This window comes from Eulemur rufifrons, unplaced genomic scaffold (assembly GCF_041146395.1).
Source record: "Eulemur rufifrons isolate Redbay unplaced genomic scaffold, OSU_ERuf_1 scaffold_377, whole genome shotgun sequence".
Lineage (NCBI taxonomy): Eukaryota > Metazoa > Chordata > Mammalia > Primates > Lemuridae > Eulemur > Eulemur rufifrons.
Genome location: NW_027183159.1, coordinates 36,459 through 57,705, shown reverse-complemented (window position 1 = coordinate 57,705; position 21,247 = coordinate 36,459). Strand labels below are relative to the sequence as shown.

Genomic DNA, 21,247 nt, shown 5'->3' with positions numbered 1-21,247 from the left:
AACCTTTTTAGCCGGAACACGGTAGCCCAACTGAGCTAATTCTGTTAGCAGGTCCTCAGTAGCCCTTTTATATGTGGCGTGATCCTTGGTGGAACTGGTGTTTATCAGAAACTCTATAGGTTTGCCCCCCACATTCAGAGTTACCTTGGGCTCCTGGGGGCTTATCAGAATGGAGCCCCGGCCCCGTCAGTCTGTGTCCTCCATGAGGACCGGCACAGGCTTAGCCACCTCCTGCTTTCAGTGACGACATTCGTTTTGCCAGTGCCCATGCTTTTTGCAGTAGGCACACTGGTCATGGCTTAGGCTGGTCTTCCTCCTCCTAGCATCCCCCTCTGGTCTTTTGGGCCTCTTGCCTTTTTCACTTTTATATCTTTCTTGTTTCACTGTAGCGGATACAGGAATTTTGACCATCCTTTCAGACTGCGCAGTCCCAGGATGTTTTCTGTTGTTATAAATCTTCTGAGCAATTTTTATTAACTCAGACAGCAATTTTTCTTTAAATCCTTCTAACCTCTGCAGCTTTCTCCTACTCTCTGGGGCCGAGTGAGTGGCAAAGGCAATATTAATGGTACGTCATTTTCTGGTGCCTCTGGGTCTATGGGAGTATACAGGCGGTAAGCTTTAAAAAGGCATTCCAGGAACACCGCTGGGGGCTCGTTAGGCCCCTGTATGGTCTCACTTACCTTGGACAGATTAGTCGGCCTTTTAGCCGCTGTCCGTATGCCTCGTAGCAGTGTCTGCGATACCGATTGAGAGCCTCCTTACCGCGTTCCTCATTTGGGTCCCAGTCCGGGCTCGTGGTGGGGAAGGTAAATGCAGGTTACCCGTCAGGGCCAGGGATTGTCTATGGATGACAAAACTCTAAGAATAGCCATGGGCAGAGAGACAGTTGACAGAGTTGGTTACTTTATGGCATACAACTATGTACTGATAACCATAATTATTACTGATTACATATGTGAAGATATATCCATATTTTACAATTAAGAACATACATTAATAACATGTTTATAGAAATATAATCCCAAGAAAGGTAACAGCATCCATTCAGAGCTCTGAGCACTTGCTGGCCACTGCAGTGGAGGACGCCAAAGTGAGCATTTTTATAGAACTTGTGCAGCTTCTGGTATTTTGAAGGCCACAGTGGAACCACGACCTTCAGGATAAACTGATGATCTTGGAGAGTTACAACCTTCCACTCATGACATGCGACCGAGGAGTTAGGTCTTCCTTCTCTTGCTTACAACACTGACTCCCTCTGCCCCTGACGTCCAATAGGCACTTTATGCTGCTTGCCGGCTAGAAGGAACGTTGAGCTCTGTGTGCTGTGCTGCATTGTGCTGTCCAAGACAAAATATTTTACGTATTTTTGGATTTCTTCAGAAGTGTTGATAATTAATGTCAATTTGGGGACAGGAGAAAGTGACTGGAACACATTCTCTAACTTTTGTGCAGGTGAGAATATTTTCTCTCCTTACCACAAACATATCAAACTCAGAGACTGCAGAGGGAAACACAGAATCGTGAATTCAGAGAAGTTCCCAAGAGGAAACCGTTTTCTGGAGAGGAAGCCACGACCCTGAGAGGAAACCAGCCCTTACCCTCCACCTGCACCTGCCCTGGGCTGACTCTGCTCCTTGTGTCTTGGGCGCCCCCTGGCGGCACCGCGCTGCCCTGCAGGAGGTTTGTGTCTGGGCTCACACTGAAGTCCCCTCACTGTGTCTCTTGCACAGTAGTACAGGGCCGTGTCCTCGGTTCTCAGACTGTTCATTTGCAGAGACAGCGTGTTCTTGCTGTTGTCTCTGGAAGTAGTGAATCGGCCCTTCACGGCGTCCGCATAGTATGTGCTACCACCACCATAAATAATTGAGACCCACTCCAGCCCCTTCCCTGGAGCCTGGCGGACCCAGCTCATGTAGTAGCTGCTGAAGGTGAATCCGGAGGCTGCACAGGAGAGTCTCAGGGACCCCCCAGGCTGGACCAAGCCTCCCCCAGACTCCACCAGCTGCACCTCACACTGGACACCTGCAAACACAGACACAGCCTGGTCAGAAACTGCCACACACATCCCTGTTTCTCTCACTCACATCCACTCACACACCCAATATCTTCAGTTCTCCATGAATTACCTTTTAACAGAGCCACAAGGAAAACCCAGCGCAGCCCAGACTCCATGGTGAGTGTCTGTGTTCAGTGCTGATCACCGAATGGGGACACCTGGGAATGGCGGGGCTGGGGCTCCTGTCCCAGAGCTGCAGGGTGAGGACTGGGCTGGTTTTCATCAGCAGCGGGAGGGCCCTATTTGCATGTCCCCTGCTATATAGCAAGTGCCGGGGTGGGACAGCTGAGGGAGGACAAGGCCGAGAGAAAAACTGTGTGACTGTACTGTGATAAATAATTAACTTCTCTTTACTTATCTAATTTACAAACACACATAAACCATGTGCTGTAGGTGTCAGTGTTTCATGTATTTTACAGACATAAACTAAACCCTAGATGCATATAGAGCTTGTCTGGTATGTCCAGGAGCACATATCCGGGAAGATTTAGGCTCAGTGTCTGGGCCTATAATCCCATCCCTGGAACCCACTGCAGACCAGAGCTGGACAAGCCTAGGGTGCTTTCTGGCTCCTTGACTCTGTGATGAGAATATAAAGCAAATTTATGCCTTCCTGGTTTTACTTAAATAATATGTGCCAAATATTGGGAACACACAGGGTCAAAGCAGAAGCATTTTCATGTACTTAATGTTTCACTTATTTTTACCTATTTGTCCATCACTCCTTCCCTAGCAAATCATCTATTTAACTGTTCAAATTTAGTGATGTATAGTTGATGTACAGTTTCATTAACATATTTTAACTGTGCAAATTAAAAGTATTGACGCCATCATCACCCTGTCTGTGATATTGAAGAAATCGGTTTCCCTCAATATTTACACTTAGTTATTTATTATTTTTGGAGACAGAGTCTTGTTCTGTTGCCCGGGCTAGACTGCCGTGGCACCAGCCTGGCTCACAGCAACCTCATACTCCTGGGCTTAAGCAATCCTCCTGCCTCAGCCTCCCGTGTCACTGGGACTACAGGCATGCGCCACCATGCCCAGCTAATGGTTTTGTATATATAATTTTTTTGTTGTCAAGCTAATTTCTTTCTATTTTTTTTTTTCTTAGTAGAGACAGTGTCTAGGTCTTGCGCAGGCTGGTCTCGAACTCCTGACCTTGAGTGACCCTCCTGACTCGGTCTCCCAGAGTGCGAGTATTACAGGCGTGAGCCACTGCACCTGGCCTCAAAGTTTACACTTGTCCTTCCAAAATTCCTCCTCCTTTCTCCTTCCCTCTCCCTCCCTTTACCCAGGCAAGTGCTAATATAGTTTATGTTACTTCAGTTTTCACTCTCTAGAATTTATGAGTGGAATCACGTAGCAGGTGCTTTTTGCTTCTTTGCTCACAGCACACACTGTGGACGTGGCCACGCTGCAGTGAGCATGACACAGTCATTGCTGTCAATGATGTAGTGTCCTAACACATCATTTGCAAAATATGCTTATTTAATTAAACTACTGGTTAATAGTTTGATCGTTTCCAATTTCTTGACATTAAGGATAAAGCTTATCCTCACCTGGGAGAAGTAGACAGCTGAGAAAAAGCTCTTCTTCTTACATCAGCCACAACAATAGCAACATCATCGTCATCTATAAAGCATGACTGCGGGAGCTGCGGATTAGCAAATTTTATTTAATATTTCAAATAGCAGAAGTTATTTGACCAAGAACAAGCCTAATATCTGCGCAGAGACCAGGACTTGCAGGGAGAAACAGGACCAGAGCATTAGCTTATTAGGCACAGCCCAGCAGGCGGCATGTGGGCTGGGACAAGACGACACTGGACATAGGCACTGGATCGCGGGAAGCTGCACTTGCTAAAGGGATTGCAGTTTAAATTTTCCAGGGGCCAAGCAAACCCCCAGCACATACAGAATCATCTCTGCAGAGAAGCGTTTGCTCCTGAATGACCGACACAGCGTAGGAAACACAAAACCCTTTCATGGCACAAGGGTGTGGATTGCGGGTGGCTGATTCGTACTCCAAATATTGTACTGAAAGTTTATGGAGAACAGAAAAGTGAAAAAAATTAAGGCTTTAATTTGCATTGAATTCAGGTCCTGAGTCATCCCATTTCAGATGAACGAGACCTGGGCATTACAAGGAGACAACCTGGACTCCTGAGGAAGAAGAGTGACAGGCAGAGACAGGAAACCCCAGGATCTGAAAGGAAACCTCAGTTTCCCTCCGCACCTGGTCCTGAGCTCTGTGCTCAGGTTGTTCCCGGGCGCCCCCTGGCGGCCACGAGCGCCCCTGCAGGGAGGTCTGTGTCTGGGCTCACACTGATGTCCCCTCACTGTGTGTCCACAGTGAATCCGGCCCTGTCCTTCGTGGGCACAGAGCTCAGCTGCAGGTTCTTGGACATTGGGGTACAACTGGTTCTTGGACATTGATCAGGACGTGGCAACTCAGCTCTGGAGGGACACGTTGTAATTTGTGCTCCCTACGTAGCATGTGTCCCTGACGCAGTCCCATGTCTTTCCCCAGGGCTGGCAGATGCAGCTCTAGCAGTAACCACATCATGTGATGAACAGTCCAGAGATGACCCAGGTCAGGGAGAGTGTCTGAGATGGCTTCACCAGCCCTGAGCCCGACTCCTGCAGCTGCACCTTGGAAGTGACACCTTAGGACATGGAGCCTTAGTCCCCGCCAGCCATGTGCAGCAGTGGCCATCGCACCTGGTGCACGTCTGACCTCTGAGACGCCTTGTGCAGCTGGCAGCAGGCCAAGGAGAGGACACAACAATCTCGTTTTCTTCTAGACCACAGCGCCGCCTTCCCCAGACACCCCGGCCTGTCTAAGGAGGGCGTTGTGACCTTACACAGCCCATTAGCAGATCTATTCTGTCCTGGAGACTGAGGAGAAATCTTCCCACGGGGAAGCCTCGTACTCACGCAGGGAAGGGACTGAGATCTGGCTCATTTGGGTCCTTCCTGCTTTCTTTCCCTGAACCTCCCATGTACTGGGGTTCCCGTCTCCCCTGAGAGATTGTTACGTTACCGCTGTTATGTGAGAGCCTGACCTGCCCTTCCCTCCATCCAAAAGGAGGTGACTGCAGAGGATGTTGCGTGGGAAAGGCCAGCTGGGCTGAATGGCGTCTGCTTCCAGCCCATACCTGAACCCTCCTTCTCTTATGTAGATCCCGACACAGCCGGGTCCCTCCCCACAACGTCTCCAGGAGTTTCCCCAGGCCTTTTTCTTCTTCCACACTCAGCGTGTCCTGGACATGCCACAGGCCTTCCCTGAGGTCTGTGGCCAGGCCCAGCCCTGCGAAGGGATTCCATCCCTCAGAGGGCACCAGGGAGGATGTCACTTGGAGAAGCTGGATGTTGTGTCCCCGAAAGAGCAGGACCTCAGCTGTGCAGCTCTGCCCAGAACAGGGCTCGGAGAATCTGCCAACATGGAAACAAGTGGCAGAAAACACTGGAAGAATATGATGTGAGTCCAGTTATGGGCATTTCCTTGGAATAGTGGAGCCGATTCCCAGGGATTCGGAACGGAGTGTGTTCAGGGAGGGTCTGTGGCTGAAGAGGAACACAAGACCGGACGAGAAGTGGCCACCACGCAGACTGCAGAAGATCGGGGGTCGGGGCAGGAATCAACTCCTGACAGAACTCAGGAGTTTACAAAGTGTCTGATGTAACAACTTTCCCGATTTTATTGCATTTCACCAGTGATGTTAAATTGGACATTTCAGACCTGTATTGACAACAGAAATAGAATGTGAAGTCTCCTCTCTGCCTGTTTTAAAACAGCCACAGGACATGCTGAAATGCTGTCAGAGAAAAATGATGCAGGATGCGGAGCCCGTGGCCCTCAGACCGCAGAGCCGGGCGGCCCCCCCTCTCCAGGGCCTGTCCTGGAAGCAGCCGTGGATGCCGTGAGCAGAAGAGACAGCGGAACAAAAGATGGCACAGCAGTGACCAAGCACATTGACAGCAGTAGGTCCCTTCGTGTGCGATCAGCGAGAAGGCTCTGAAGAGAAGAAGTGCCCGATCCGCTCCCTACCCGGAAGTGTTCAGGGTGCGTGGACGGTGACAAGGCTGACACCCGTCAGTACCCGGGGGATGCCTTGCTGCTCTGTCGGTGAAACTCTGCTCACCAGGGGTCCAAGGTATTGGGTGTCAAGAGTGACACAGATTTTCCCAAACTCTCAGCTATTCCTTGTAACACATGAGCCTCAGGCGAATCACGTTCCTTGCTACTTTTAAACAAGGCACTTTCAAGTTAAAGAGACTTTACCAAAGTGATTATAACGTCCCATGCACAGCAGATACTTCTGTAACCTTAATCAAACGTATCTCTCTGGTTTATACCGTTGACTATTCTATGATATTGGATGATAAACCCAGAAAATACCTGTATATCCTATTTTATATTGAGCAGGCTAAAATTTCCATAGACATGATATAAAAGTTTGCACAAAAGTTATTGAAGTTCCAACACACTCTAATAGATGAAAGGGATCCACTACCCAACTTCCCTAAATTACTTAAAGCCAAAAGCAAAGGAAGGTCTCAAACCTACACCTGAATGTTCTCGACACCTGAGAACAGCCAACTGAATTGTTGTCCCTCACTGTCTCCTAATTCCTAATCGCAATACCCCCCTGCCACCAATGCCCTGATGCCACTGTGTTGGGGGAGAGAGTCCGTGCCCTGCCCTCCTCAGCGCGCGCTAGGATGGGGCAGGCAGTCACTGCGGGCCTTCTCGAGGGCAGGCTCGGTTCCTGACCCACTGTCCGCTTCCACCCTCCCTAGAGCGGCCTCTTTTCCCAGGCACCATCGTTTGCCTTCCTTGGAATTCCACAAATGAGTCGGCAAGTTATGGCACCAGAATAATAGATGCATGTCTGTATCAATTTGTCAAAACCCACAGAAGTGACAGCACCAATGGCGAAACCAAATTCAAGCTGTGGATTTTGGGTAATGATGATGTGTCAACGTAGGTTCGTCCATTGCAACCTATTTATGAACCTGTCACGGTGTGTCCACACCGAGGAAGTTCCCACGTGGGCAGGCCGCAAGTAAACGGGAACTCTCTGGACCTTCTCTCGATGTTACTGTGAACTTAAAACCACCATAAAATAAATTTCATTTAAAAGAAATAAGAAAGACATTTTGGCCATTTCTTATGTGTTAAAAGGCATGTACCATGTGATTAAGAATTCTTACTCCAGGCCGGGCGCGGTGGCTCACGCCTGTAATCCTAGCACTCTGGGAGGCCGAGGTGGGTGGATCACTCGAGGTCAGGAGTTCGAGACCAGCCTGAGCAAGAGCAAGACCCCGTCTCTACTAAAAAAAAATAGAAAGAAATTATCTGGCTAACTAAAATATATATAGAAAAAATTAGCCGTACATTGGCACATGCCTGTAGTCCCAGCCACTCGGGAGGCTGAGGCGGTAGGATTGCTTAAGCCCAGGACTTTGAGGTTGCTGTGAGCTAGGCTGATGCCAGGGCATTCACTCTAGCCCAAGCAATAAAGCGAGACTCTGACTAAAAAAAATAATAATAATAATAATTCTTACTCCAATTTATTTACCCAACTGATGTTAAAACTCTTGTTCACGTTAATAACTTAATGGAAATGCTTGTACTAGCGTTATTAGCTTGAGTCTTCTGTAATTCTCTAAGCTCTGTTGATACGGTGACAACTGAATGAAATCTTTGCAATGTAATTAGACTGCATACACGTGTCACATATTCCTTTTCCTCAACTAACTAACCCATGTTGGGAAACATTTCAACCTAATGTCCCTCATCATTTTCTCATCCCCAGCACAGCTACGTCTCCCTCAGGGTTTCTGACCCCTCAGGATGTGGGTTGTCACACTGTGTCTCTCGCACAGTAATACACGGCCGTGTCCTCGGGTCTCAGACTGCTCAGCTCCATGAAGGCTGTGCTGCTGGACGTGTCCCTGGTCATGGTGACTCTGCCCTGGAACTTCTGTGCGTAGTTTGTTGCTCCATTGCTAGGGTCGATCCGTCCCATCCCCTCCAGCCCTTGTCCAGGGGCCTGTCTCACCCATTCCATGTAGTAGCTGGTGAAGGTGTATCCGGAAGCCTTGCAGGACACCTTCACGGAGGCCCCAGGTGGCCTCACCTCAGCCCCGGACTGCACCAGCTGGACCTGGGAGCGGGCGCCTGTGCAGAGGAGACAGGACTGGGTGAGACCCCCTGGCTGGGTCCGGGCCCCTCCTCACCCTGGGACTGGGGAGCCCCTCACCTGTCGCTGCTGCCACCAGGAAGAGGATCCTCCAGGCCCAGTCCATGGTGAGTAGCTGAGCTGCCAGGGGCTTCTCCACAGCAGGGACGTGGTGGTGGGGTGAGGCTCTCGGGGCGCAGGCATAGCTGTATGTACCCCAGCAGACCTCAGGCCATTTGCATATTCATGAGGCAGGACGTTTCATAGCCCTAGACCTGCCCCAGTGTGAGAAAGAGAACCGAGATGATGCGGGGGCCACGCAACAGGGCGATACCGAGGACAGGTGTCCCTGCAACCCCCTTGACTCCATGTGCACAGAGGTCCTCCCACTGAGGGACAAGCCGCCAAACACATGTTCTTCACTGTGAACCCACATGGGAAATGCACGGAGAGCCCTGGGACCATCTGTGCCATTTTATACCCAAAGGTCTTGTCCTTTGGATCCGTGAGTTCCCTGAAATTTTCTGCCCATTTGTATATAAAAATGTTCCCTTGCCCCCAGCTGCTTACTCTTAGCACATGCAGGAGGGCTAGAGACGCTTTGTAAATGTGGCTTTCATTAAAATATTGTGTTACTTAAACACAGCTGTGGAGGAATAATACATCATATAAAATTCTTGTTTTCGGTTTTTTAAAAAAGGAAGAGCCAGTCCCCAGGAGGAACCCCTCCCCACCTCCTGTGCGCCTGCTGCTGGCGGCAGCCTGTGCTGGGTGCTCCTGAGCGCCCCCTGCAGCCCAGCCCTTCCGGCAGGGGAGGTTCCTTCTGGGCTTGCAGAGCATCTTCCTCCCAGTGTCCCAGCCCAGGGTGACCTGGCTGTGCCCTGGGTCCCATGCTCCTTCACTGACAGCATGTGCTTTTGACTGGAAAGGGTGAACTGGCCTTTCTAAACCCAGGGAGCTCTGCAGGGAGGCCCCAAGCAAGGATTCTGTGAGAGCCTCGGGGAGTCCCTTCCCTGGAGCTCCACAGGCCCTGGCCCGGCCACAGCCACAGTGGTGCAGAAACCCGCGGGGCTTGGCAGAAGCCTCGTATCTCCTTGAAGTTCTTCTGGTTAAATGTCACTTTAACCCACAGCTCATGGGCCTGGCTCAGAGCTGGCCACACAACTACTGATCCTGCAGGGCACAAACGCACACACACACTCACACACACACACACAGTAACACACACACTCACACACACACACACAGTCACAACACACACTCACACACACTAATACTCTCACACACACTCACACACACACTCACACACACACACTAACACACTCACACACTCACACACACACTCACACACACACACACACACACACTGTGGCCCGCGTTCACAGCAGCCGGAGTGGTACTTCCCTTCTTCCCTGCATGTGGCACATGGGCCGAGCCCACACACTGACCCTGGGCCTGGGTATGTGCCCTTGTCAGACAGACAACAGCAAACACCTCACAACGGGAGAAAGGGACCTGCCCACGCTGTGGGTTTGCCTGTTCTCCCGGCTAGAGGGACCCTGCAGATGCCCCTGGGTGGGGCCAGGTTTGCCCCTGGAGGGCCACAGCTGGCAGAGCCATGTGCAGTCAGTGCAGCCAACACCGAGCTGCCCGGACTGTGGGGAGGGCCACCCTGGCCCTGCAGCCCAGCAGGCCCCCTCTCAGGGACACAGCCAGGAGCCGGAGGGCAGGGCCCTGGGGACCTGGATGGGGCATCTCCCCAGGTGGAGAAGCAAGAACTGATCTTGGAAGAGGGGACTCTGGAGGGAGAGCTGGGAAGGTCCGAGTCCCTGAGACCAGGGCCTGGGATGGGCCACCACCTCCTGCTTCCCCCATGGGGCATCTATTGTGGGCCATGTCCCTGTCCCATCTGGGCAGGGGGGATCCACGGGGTGACTGTCTTTTGCTTTTTACTTCTCAAGTCCAGGAGCAGAAGAGCCGCACTTGAAAACCACAGTGGAGGAGACACGTCTGCTTCCTGGTCCTGGCTGCAGTTGATGCTGCACATGGACCCAGTGTCTCCGCTGGGGTGAGCAGGGGCTGCACGTGGCCTGGGGAGGACGCGGGTGATTGTACCAAGGTCCTGGATCCCCCATCCCGTAGCAGGGCCCTTTGCAATGTGACTTCCTGGTGCCTCCTGCCCAGAGGAGGGGGCTGTGTCTGGCCCCAAACACAGGCTGTGCCCAGGGACTCCCTGGTGCCAACCACAGAGGTCATGAAGGTGCAGGGACGCTAGGTGTCCCCACTTCACTGCTGCCCAGGACACTGAGGAGACCAGTAGGGGTGTGAGCCGGGGCTGGGGGCCCCTGGGAACCCACAACTGAGGGGAGTGAGGCCCTGATAATTCAGAGCAGGAGCTGTCGGCCAGCTCAGGTGGTGCTGCTGAGCCGGGTCAGCTCCTGGGTGGGCAGCAGCCGGGTGAGTGTGGTTCCTGCCCTGTGAGGGAGGCCAGGCTTCCCCAGGGCTCCCTCCTCACCAGCAAGGAAGGTGGCATTGACCATCCTGGTGTGCCCAGCCTGCTGTTCATCTCCCCTTCCTGACCTCCTCCTGGCCCCCAGGCCCTGCATCTGACACAGGGGCCGAGGCACTTCCTAGTCACCCCTGCACTTGCCCAAGCCCAGGGCGCTGCAGGAGAGACCTGGGTCTCCCTGGTTCTGTATCTGGATGAGCCCAAGGGATTCCCAAGGAAATGCTGAATATTTCCATGGGGGGAAGAGAAACTTTGCAAATACCACAAAGGATGAGAAAGAAATGAGTGTGAGGTTGATGAGAGAGGGGTGCTGAGCATGTAGCTGCCAGAGGGTCCAAGTTCCTCTAGTGACCTCGGTTTTGTCCCCCTGTGTCTGGGCTCCCTACGTTCTCCTGCTCAGATAGACTTGTTATGGTCTGAGACGCGAGAAATGACCACCTAAAGACTGAATTGAGCCAAATCAGGAATCTCTGTTAGCTGGCCAGCGACTACTCTCTGCACCACCAAAGGCAGCACAGAGAGCAGCAGGCAGCCTTTGAAATGGAAAGTTTTTATATTGTAAGTTTGTGGGTGGAAAAGTATTAAGATTGAGCAAGCACGTGTACAAGAAGCCTTGAGTGAGCATTACGTCATTTTCTTATCTTTGGTGTGACAGGATCTGGGCCATATCTTGTTCATGCAAAACATGAGTGTTGTAATCGCTTCATGCAAAACGTGGGGCTGGAATGATTTTACGCAGAACATGGGTGTTGTAGTCACTTAGGGGTTTCTGTGTTGGGGGTACTGTCTTGAGTAAGCAGGAGCAAGCAGGTTTACAGAAGCAGAATGGCAGATTAGTGACTTTTCGATGCGAAACTCAGACTGTAACATTCCCCACTGGTTATTAGGAAGAATCAAATCATTGATTCTTTGGTATTAACATCACAAACATGTTGATAGTGGGTTTGGAGGACCATAAGTTTGACAGCTTGAACTCTTTGTTTAACATAAGAAATGAGGCTGTTTATGAGCCAGGGGCCAAGGAGCAGTGTCAGCAGAATGGGAATAACCGGTTTTGTTATGGCTGACAAAAGTGTTGTCATCCACGGGGATTAGGAATGCTAGAGATGACAAGTGCTTTTAAACTTACCCCCCCTTTTTTGATGTTTATAGTACTGTAATATACATCAATACATAGTGTCAAAAATGATCTTGCAAACAATCTATTTTAACCTTTTTTTGGCTATCTGTATCACCCTGTCCTTCACATAAATGTTTTAAGTAAATAAGGTGTTTAGCTTATTTCTAAGGATTTATCTTGTAAGTACGGAGTGGAATTTTGAGTTTAAAGGGCAGTATTCCCTCCCAGCCCAGGAAGAGGGGGAGGAGGCCACTCAGAGACATGTCTTCAGAGGCAGCAGAGTGGCGGGACCTTGGACAGGCTCTAGCCCAGCCTTTGCTGAGGCTCTCCGGGTCTGTCTAATTATGACAGTGTCATTTATTGTCTTTGTAAGCACCTAAGTGTAGTTTACAAGCTGATGGGGGGGGTGTCATCTGCTGGATTAAAACAGATAACTGGGAGGAACCAGAGGAGTCTCTGGAAAGTCTTATCTTTAGTGGGTCCTCGGTGGGCTGGGCATCCATTTCTTGGGGAGTTGATCTGGGGTCGCCTTTTGATCTGCTTGTGGTGGATCCAGTGGTTCTTTCCGGGAACCCTCACGGCTGTTGGCGTGGTGAGGGTCACTGGCAGGGATCCAGTCCACCTGGCCTCTAAGCTGGCAGGTGGAAGTTTTCTTATCCAAACGAGGTTTCCAGCCTGTACCTGTAATAGAGCTTTCTCGGGAGTGGGGTTAGTCGGCTGAACATGATTTTACATAGGGTTGTGCTTTTGACATACGGAGTGTATCTGGTGTTTAGTAGGGCAAAGGGGAGGAGGCTTACTCAGTCTGCGCCAGGCTCCAGCTTTAATTTGTTTAATGTTTTTTAAAGTTTTATTTATCCTTTGTATCCATCCTGAACTCTGAGGCCTATAAGCACAGTGCAATTTAATAATTGAGTCGTTTGGGCAATGAACGCCGGGCCATGGTTGGACCCCAGTGCAAGTGGGAGGCCAAATCGGGGAACAGTTTCAGTCACTAACTTTTTTGAAACTACCTGTGTTGTCTCTGACCTCATAGGAAAAGTTTTCACTCATCTAGAGAAAGAATAAATATAAGCAGGTAGTGATATCTGTATTTGTCTAGTTTCACTTTTGTAAAGTCCACTTTTCACTGTTCCCCTGGAGCTTGTCACCTTTACCTGGTCCCGAAGGGGGAGATTAGTGCTTTTACCTGAATTGACTTGTGCACAGGTGAGACACCTCGTTGTTACCTGCTGGGCCATCTGATGTAGCCAAGGAATGTAGTAGTCCATCACCTCAAATATTTGTTCTTTCTTTGTAGTGAGGATATTTAAAATCCTGTGTTTCAGTTATTTTCAAATACACATTATTATTAACTTTACTAACTGTAGTTATACTGTGCAACAGAACAGAGAGCAGTCTATGAATGACCCAGTTAGAAATCCAAAATATACTAAAATAATATATGGTAAATATAACGGGGTGTCGTCTGGGTTTTTATCCTCTTCAACAAAAGCTGTAAGTATCTTAGAGCAGAAATTCACTCGTTGACAATATTGCATATTGTTAATACTGAAGCACAGATTAGTATTAAAGCTAGGAATCCCATAAAAAGTTTTTAAAAAGTATCCCTATATCATTATGGTTTTTGCCATATGTAATAAGGACAAAGAGGTACACCTCACCTTAAACACTGTAAGGATTTCCTTGCCTAAATCACCATGGTGATAGCACACATTGTTCCAAAATATTCTACTGAGGTCTTGGATGCTCTGGCCCACTGAGTGGCGACTTAAAATTAAATTGCTTCATTATGACTTACTCTCAGGTATGAGAAAACAAGACCCCATGTATCACCTCCTTAAAATAGTAAATACAGGCTGATGTGAGTTAAAATAGACTGTTCAAAGGTGAAACCCGTTGTGGGCGAGCAGTTTAGAACAGAGGAGATTAACCCAGCTGCGTCTGCTGTGGCCGTCCCCATTTGCTGTGTTTCACTGGGAGAGAATGAAGCATCTCACGGTAGGTGACTGCAAACGTCATGTTGTGGCTCTGCACACTGTCACCACATGCATCTTACTGAAATAGCTGACTTCTTTCCATCAGCAACTGGGAAACATTTTTCTCTTGTAGATTTGGTTGCTCTGCTCTGATAGGGGCATATTTAAACAGGCTTCCAGCCACAGATTAGAAAATTCATTGAAAAAAGAACCTATAAATGCAAGTAAATATAAAATAATCAAGAATTACTTCAAACATATACTATTGCCTTGAGCAAATGAACTAAGAAAATAAGCATGTTGCTAACTCTAGATATGAACGTTCAAAGCTGCGATATTGTGAAGAGAGGATTCCGCGCAGACTTGAGTTGTCCCTGCACGGATCACACTTTCCCACGATACACACGTGCGGCCACGCCCATCCACGCCATCCGTTCCTGCCGTGCGTCAGCTGTGCTGCTTCTGCACACACATGATCTCATCTAACAGGTCCGGGGTGGCGTCTCCCCCACAGTGCTGCTGCCTCCCCCTCTCCTCCAACTGTGGTGCCCACTCATTTAAGGAACAGCCTCTCTCAAGCCCTCACGGGAGCCCCCCAGGCTGATTTCTGGGCTCCTCACTTTGTTCCAGAATCGCTCAACATCAGGTCCTTTCATCTGATGCCATTTCTCTTGGTCAGACCCAGGTGCCCCTGCCCAAGCCCTTGCAGACTCAGCCAACAGAGTCCCCGTGTCCTGTTCTCCCCAGGAGGACACCAGCCTTCTTTGTCATAATGTCCATATTCCTCACCCACACGCTGAGTGACCCTTCACCTGTGGCCACCTCAGGGGCACCCACCGCGTCCTGCACCATGACATGTGCTCACCAACTCCTGAGTTTGCAGCTCCCTTGGGCTTTACATAAATCAAGTGGGTTTTAGTGCTGTAGGAATTTTGAATTAAAAAGACTATAAACAACTAAAATCAACAAAGTTACTCTAAAGAAACAGTGGTCACATCTGTCCTGCTGGTCCTGTCCCATCCTCCACACTCCCTGATGTGCCCTGTGGTGTTACCACCTTCCTGTCTGACTGTAGCCATTTCATAGGTAGGGACTGTACAAGGTGGCAAAGCCTGTCACACAGTTAGCTGTTTCGTACTTACGATGAGGACACATCTGTGTCTACAGGTAGACATGGAAATAACTCAAGAATGGAAATTTTTTCATCAGATGGATGGTGCACCTCATTTTCCATGAGAATCTCTCATGATGACACACTACATTGTGGAAGAAATCTTTTCCAAAGCCCATGTGGTTTAGAGACAAATCCTTGTTCAATACATGACCCTGGTTCCTTCTTGATAACGGTGGGTGTGAGAATAAAAACAAGGCATGATTTTGCTCTCCATAGGAAGGAGGAGAACATAGGAGAGGGCAGTCAGGAGGAGCAGAGGGGGGAGGATGAGGAGGCTCTTGGACAAAGGACCATCTGGGGCAGACACTTCACACAGGAGGGCCTCGACTCCAGGTTGTGGTGTTGCCATGGTCTGACCCCAAGGACTCCACTCACAAGGACCTGGATGCCACCCCAGACTGCTCAGCACACTGAGGTTCCCACCTGCAGGTCTCCCCGATGCCACAGGTGTTGAAGGTGACTCTGTGAGAGTCTCAGAGGACACATCCCACTTTGACCAATCAATCTCATTCTCTGAGCTACTAATGGCCACTTGCATTTCCAACGTGAGTCCATGCCCAGGTGACAGCAGGAGGGTCCCAGCAATGGTGGGTGACACAGTCCCATCAATCTTTCCCAGGTCTCACAGGAGACACAGCCTGGGCCACACCTGAGCTCCAGGCAAAGGGCCTGAGCCCCAGGATTTAGATACAAAGACCACACCCTCCATTTTCTCGGGATAGAAGGAGAAGATGAAGATGTGAAAATAGAACCTAGGGAGAAACAAAACCGACTCCCTGGAAAAAAAATTAGAACTAAATCATTTCTGCATCAGAAATGTTCACTTTTACAGGAGGAGAGAACAACTTGAAACCGTTAGGTTTTATGAGACACTGACCCTGCCCAGGTCCCTACATGTCCCAATCTGAATCCCAAAGACTGTCCCACTCAGGGAGTCCCACTGAGGTCTGTGCGCTGAGTCTGGTTGGAAAATGCCCAGCAGGTTCCCCTGGGCTTCCTTCCTCAGGACTCTGACCCCTGTGGTAACAGCAGGGTCATTTTTGTCCACGTGAGTGACGTTCCGCCTTGTGTGCAGGTGAGAATGTGTTCATTTACTACAACAAGACGCTTCTAATTCAGACACTACAGTGACGACAGCAGAGCCAGGAAAGAATATAGGTCCCTGGTTGAAATTTCTAGAGAGGAGGCACCAAAATCTGACAGGAAATGAATGGTTCTTGTGACCTGGGCTGACTCTGCTCCTTGTGTCCTGCGCGCCCCCTGGTGGCCCCGCGCGCACCACAGGAGGTTTTTGTCTAGGCTCACACTGATGTCCCCTCACTGTGTCTCTGGTACAGTAGTACAGGGCCGTGTCCTCGGCTCTCAGACTGTTCATTTGCAGAGACAGCGTGTTCTTGCTGTTGTCTCTGGAGATGGTGAATCGGCCCTTCATGGCGTCTGCGTAGTATGTGCTACCACCATTACTAATGGCTGAGACCCACTCCAGCCCCTTCCCTGGAGCCTGGCGGACCCAGCTCATGTCATAGCTGCTGAAGGTGAATCCGGAGGCTGCACAGGAGAGTCTCAGGGACCCCCCAGGCTGGACCAAGCCTCCCCCAGACTCCACCAGCTGCACCTCACACTGGACACCTGCAAACACAGACACAGCCTGGTCAGAAACTGCCACACACATCCCTGTTTCTCTCATTCACATCCCCTCCCACACCCAATATCTCCAGTTCTCCATGAATTACCTTGTAACAGAGCCACAAGGAAAACCCAGCGCAGACCAGACTCCATGGTGAGTGTCTGTGTTCAGTGCTGATCACCGAATGGGGACACCTGGGAATGCCGGGGCTGGGGCTCCTGTCCCAGAGCTGCAGGGTGAGGGCTGGGCTGGTTTTCATCAGCAGAGGGAGGGCCCTATTTGCATGTCCCCTGCTATATAGCAAGCTCTTGGGTGGGATGCCTGAGGGAGGGCAGGGTCCAGGGGTGAGGTGAGCATCCTGGAGGAGTTCATAGGACATGATATTTCACAGATGAAACTGTACGAAAAGAAGGAAGGTGCAGTTTTGCAATGTGTTAAAGAGTGAGCACATGTCTAGTGAGAGCTACCTGCAGTATCTGGGCCTCAGCTCCCCAACACTAGATCCTACTGCTCGTCTCAACCAACCCCAGCACCAGTGTGGACAAGCCCCATGGGCTCTGCAGTATCCCCTTTGACTAATGAGAACATGATGGGATTTTGCTGCATTCTAGTGTTACAACTTCAAGGTTGCAACAAACTTTGGGCCACAAAATCCACACCGCCCTTGACGCGGTTGTGCATTAACTGTGACATGAGCCTCACTCAGCTGAGGGGATTCAGGTTCACACAAATTGTCAAATGCAACTGGGCTTCCTCTGTGCTGGGCCCAGGGCACATGAGTGGGGCCAAGAAGGATCCACTGAAGTTTGTCCTGACATTTCCGTCTTGCCAGGCAGGTCCACACTGGCCCGGGTTCAGTCTATGGGGCTGACACACGCTTGGGACAGTAGCCAGCCCTGATCTCTGTGGAAGTCAGGACGTGAGCATTAGTGCCCAGACTCCACTGCCTATGGCTGCAGGTGGCCCTGTAGTCCTACTTGTCATTCACTAGTGTCCCCTACAGCCTCCAGTCTGGAACCTTCAAACACATGGCAGCACTTTGCAGTCAGGGTTGCTGCATGTTGTTCCCTGATGGAGTGACTCAGGCCTGAGCACTGCAGAGCCATTGTCCTTGGTCCCTCGGCCACCCGCAGGCATGTGGCTGATGCACTTGACCTCCCCAGTGTGGGATGCAGTGGAGAAACCACAGAATCTGCCTAGGCCTGAGGGACAGCCCCTGCCTCCATGGGTACACAAGCTTAGCCTCCAAAGCAGAGTTAGTGTCAATCAGTGGGAGGGGGCCTGTCGTTGTTGGGTGGTCCTCACGACTGAATGGCCTCAGACCAGGTCTCAGATTCAGGGGAGCACACTGTTCCCCCAATAGGTGTGATCCTTCCTGGGAAGCAGAACTTCTAATCAATCACAGCCTAACATTGGGGCAATAAAAAGAAAGATTTCTCAAGTTGTCACCATGGTGTGTGGACAGGAATTAATCTCACCCCTACCACTGTTTAGCAGACCCAGGTGCCACAGCACTCTGTAGGGCCCGGCACATGCTCCATTCCTTGTGAGCAAGGAATCCCTGCAAGGGACCCTGGTGTAGATTAATCAAGACCCATGTGTTAATTTTTCTTGTTGCTGTGATTACCATTGTGGTATTAATAATTTTGTGGCATAAGCTTGTACGTAGAACAGTTTTCCAACATTTTCTTCTATAATCCTTCTGCTCACCACTCAGAAAAATTAATTCATGGCAGATAACAGACGTGACCCACACTGTAATTTACCTCCCACAGCCAGTACGGTAGAGGATCTGACACAGGACTGTTCCCCAGTCCCCTGTGTGAGGGCTGGTGCAGGGACTGGAGCGAAGCCTGCATGGGAGGTGGCCCTGCATGTGGGCACCACTGAGAGTGTCCCAATGACACCTGTGCTCGGACCTGGGCCACCTGTAGAGCATTTCTTGTTCAATCTTAAAGGGCCATGTGACATTTGGGTGTGTGTTACCAGGTAATGAAATTCATCCTCTTGGTTCTTTCTCCCTGCAGGCAGCACCTGTGACTAGCATGTGGGTTATGCATGAGTGTGCTGTCCGGGCCTTGGCGAGAAGCCCTCTGCATTTTGTCCCGGCCTCTGCAGAGTGCACTCCCTGTGCCATCACACTGACACTCACGTGCCTGGGATTAGCCAGTGGACAACAGTCGCCCTCTGCGACCAGCGACTCCAGCGCCGCCCGAATGGTCCATGAATTAAGTGGCCACAGTGACAGGGCTAGGTGACATGCATCACCCAACTTCATGTGCTTTCTCCCCCCAAGGCAGACTGAGGTCCTCCCTCTGCCTAATCTGAAGTCTGCAAGCAAAAGAGCCGAGCAGTGACCTCAACATGGCTCCTGAACTGAGTCACGGAATCACTTGATGGCAAATTCCCTAAGAACTCTGAGTCTGGAAGGTGCAGCAACTCATCTTGCCTGGATCCAGCGCATGTGTGTGTCTTTCCAAACCCAACCCTCGCCCAGGACCACTAGCCGTGTGATTACCCTGCACCCAATTCTGCTAATGGTGTCAGCCTGACATTTCCTGGGGCCAAGGGCTGCATTTCTCAGTAAGAGACACTCAGCATGGGGTTCCCTGGAAGGAGAACCTGTATCTGCCCTGTAAGTATCTCTGTAAAAATTCAGTCTGAGTTGCATTTCTGTGGGAACAGATGTAACTTTCCGGGCACCCTGCCTTATCTATCTTCATAAATCTTTACTTTATAAATTATATCTGTGGTTCTGTGTATTATTTTTATTTCGGTTTCCTACTATTTTTTCATCCTTTGTGACAACCCCTGTCTGAGGGACCTGAAATTTTGCAGGGAGCTTAGCTAACTCCCTGCAGAAAAACGAAAAGAAAACATTTATGTCAGTTTCCAGTAATTTTATGTGATAAAATGGTCAGCCTCATCATTGTAGCATTTATGCCCATCAGGAATTCGTGTGCATGTTGGCGTGTGACAGAGTTCTAGTCACGGAGGCAGGAGAGAGTCTCTGTTGTGACCTTGCTGATCCTTCAGGGGAAATTTCAGAAAGGTGTCCTCTCGTCTTCCACCCTTGTCCTATCTGTGTGTCCCTGAAAACACTCTCACCACGTCCACACAAGGGGGGTCTGGGGGATGAAGGGGACGTTTTCTGCATATCAGTGTGAAACGTTGAGACAAGAAGCTCCTCGGGTAGATGAACTTTTGAAATTGGCAAAGATGGAGCCACTCACATCCGGCTTCTTGTTTCATTAGGTTATGATTTTCCTTATTGTGTAGTTATTTCATGTTGCCATTACTTTTTGCTAAAATAGCCAGATATGATGGTCTAGAGGCATTAAAATCAAAAGTACCTGATTTCCTAGTAAGGAGCCCCCGCTGAGGTGAACAGTGGAGTGTGGTTCATTGTGTGCTAGGACACGTGGCTGAAAGCTAAGTGTGGGCACAGAGCTATTTTGTCTGCATCAGCGAAAAGTTCTGTATATTCCTTGGATGAGACTCTCATTGAGACACTTGAGACAATATTATTTGTCGATCAATCACACTTCAATAATAAACCTGGAAGTTACTAAGCATTTATTCATATTACTGAAGAAAATTTCCCATTGGAAATGTTGTGCTCAACTGGAGGTAAAATCAGCCCATGTGGCAGAAGTCATTGCCCTTCTTGGTGCTTGTCAATTAGCCAAAATCCAGGATTAAATGCGTATGTTTTTAAAATAGTACATGAACTTGGGATATTTTGCAAACAAAACGGTTTCTCAAAGGTTCTGGTAAATGTATCAAAATGAACAAAAAACTAAAGAACTTCTAGATAGACTTCTAAATCCTAGAGATCCAACTAAAGTAAATAGGAATCATGCAAAAAATAACATGGGGGTTAGACAAGTGTTGTACGAAGTCATTACCGAGAACAAGCAGCCTAAACTTAGTTTGTGATGCTGTCTAACCTTGTGAAGCATCATCACTGCTCATGTAACACACCGTCCATTCATTGGAAATATTTTGTAAGTGTTGAAAATGTTTATCCAATTAGCATTATGAAATTTGAATGTCAAAGTTTTAAGCAATTCTTGAAATTCCTTCGCCAGTCTACCATGAGCACTTTCTTGCAGCATTCTGGTCCACTCCCTCAAGGACACATCAGTTGTTACACTTTCCCTTGGTGGCAACTGAACAAACATTTAGATTTTACCACGATTACTAGCATTTTGCTATTGCCTGTGAGAGTAAATAATTTTGAAAGCAATTAATGCATTACAGACACTCCTATCACCACAGATTCAGGGTCCTTTTACTGCATCTATTTAGCAGTCTCTCATCATGTTCAACCAGCACAGAGTGTGTGTTGGAGAAACATCAGGAAAATACTGGTAATGAGCCATACTGGAACAAATATTATTAAGGACTTTAAGGGAAACACAGCAGTGCAATTCCAGGGAGGAAATCCTCGGGTTCACATTTCAGAACGACAGCATCAGTTCAGAATTCTAGACACTTGGAAGGCTGCTGTAGTAGAGAATGTCAAACTGAGCGTCCTTGTAGAACCTGTGAACCTTCTCATATTTCGAAGCCCACAGCTGACCCAA

The 21,247-nt window shown here is 49.4% G+C and overlaps 2 gene segments (V, D, J or C); both read right to left on the bottom strand.

Annotated features, from left to right (window-relative positions):
* Nucleotides 1-7,931: 7,931 nt before the first annotated feature.
* LOC138380337 (immunoglobulin heavy variable 1-2-like) lies at nt 7,932-8,376 on the bottom strand. The segment is given in 2 exon segments: nt 7,932-8,248; nt 8,331-8,376. Coding segments are annotated over 2 exon segments (363 nt in total).
* A 142-nt stretch (nt 8,377-8,518) lies between these two features.
* Nucleotides 8,519-16,858, bottom strand: LOC138380336 (immunoglobulin heavy variable 3-23-like). The segment is given in 3 exon segments: nt 8,519-8,638; nt 16,353-16,660; nt 16,765-16,858. Coding segments are annotated over 3 exon segments (474 nt in total).
* Nucleotides 16,859-21,247: the final 4,389 nt, after the last annotated feature.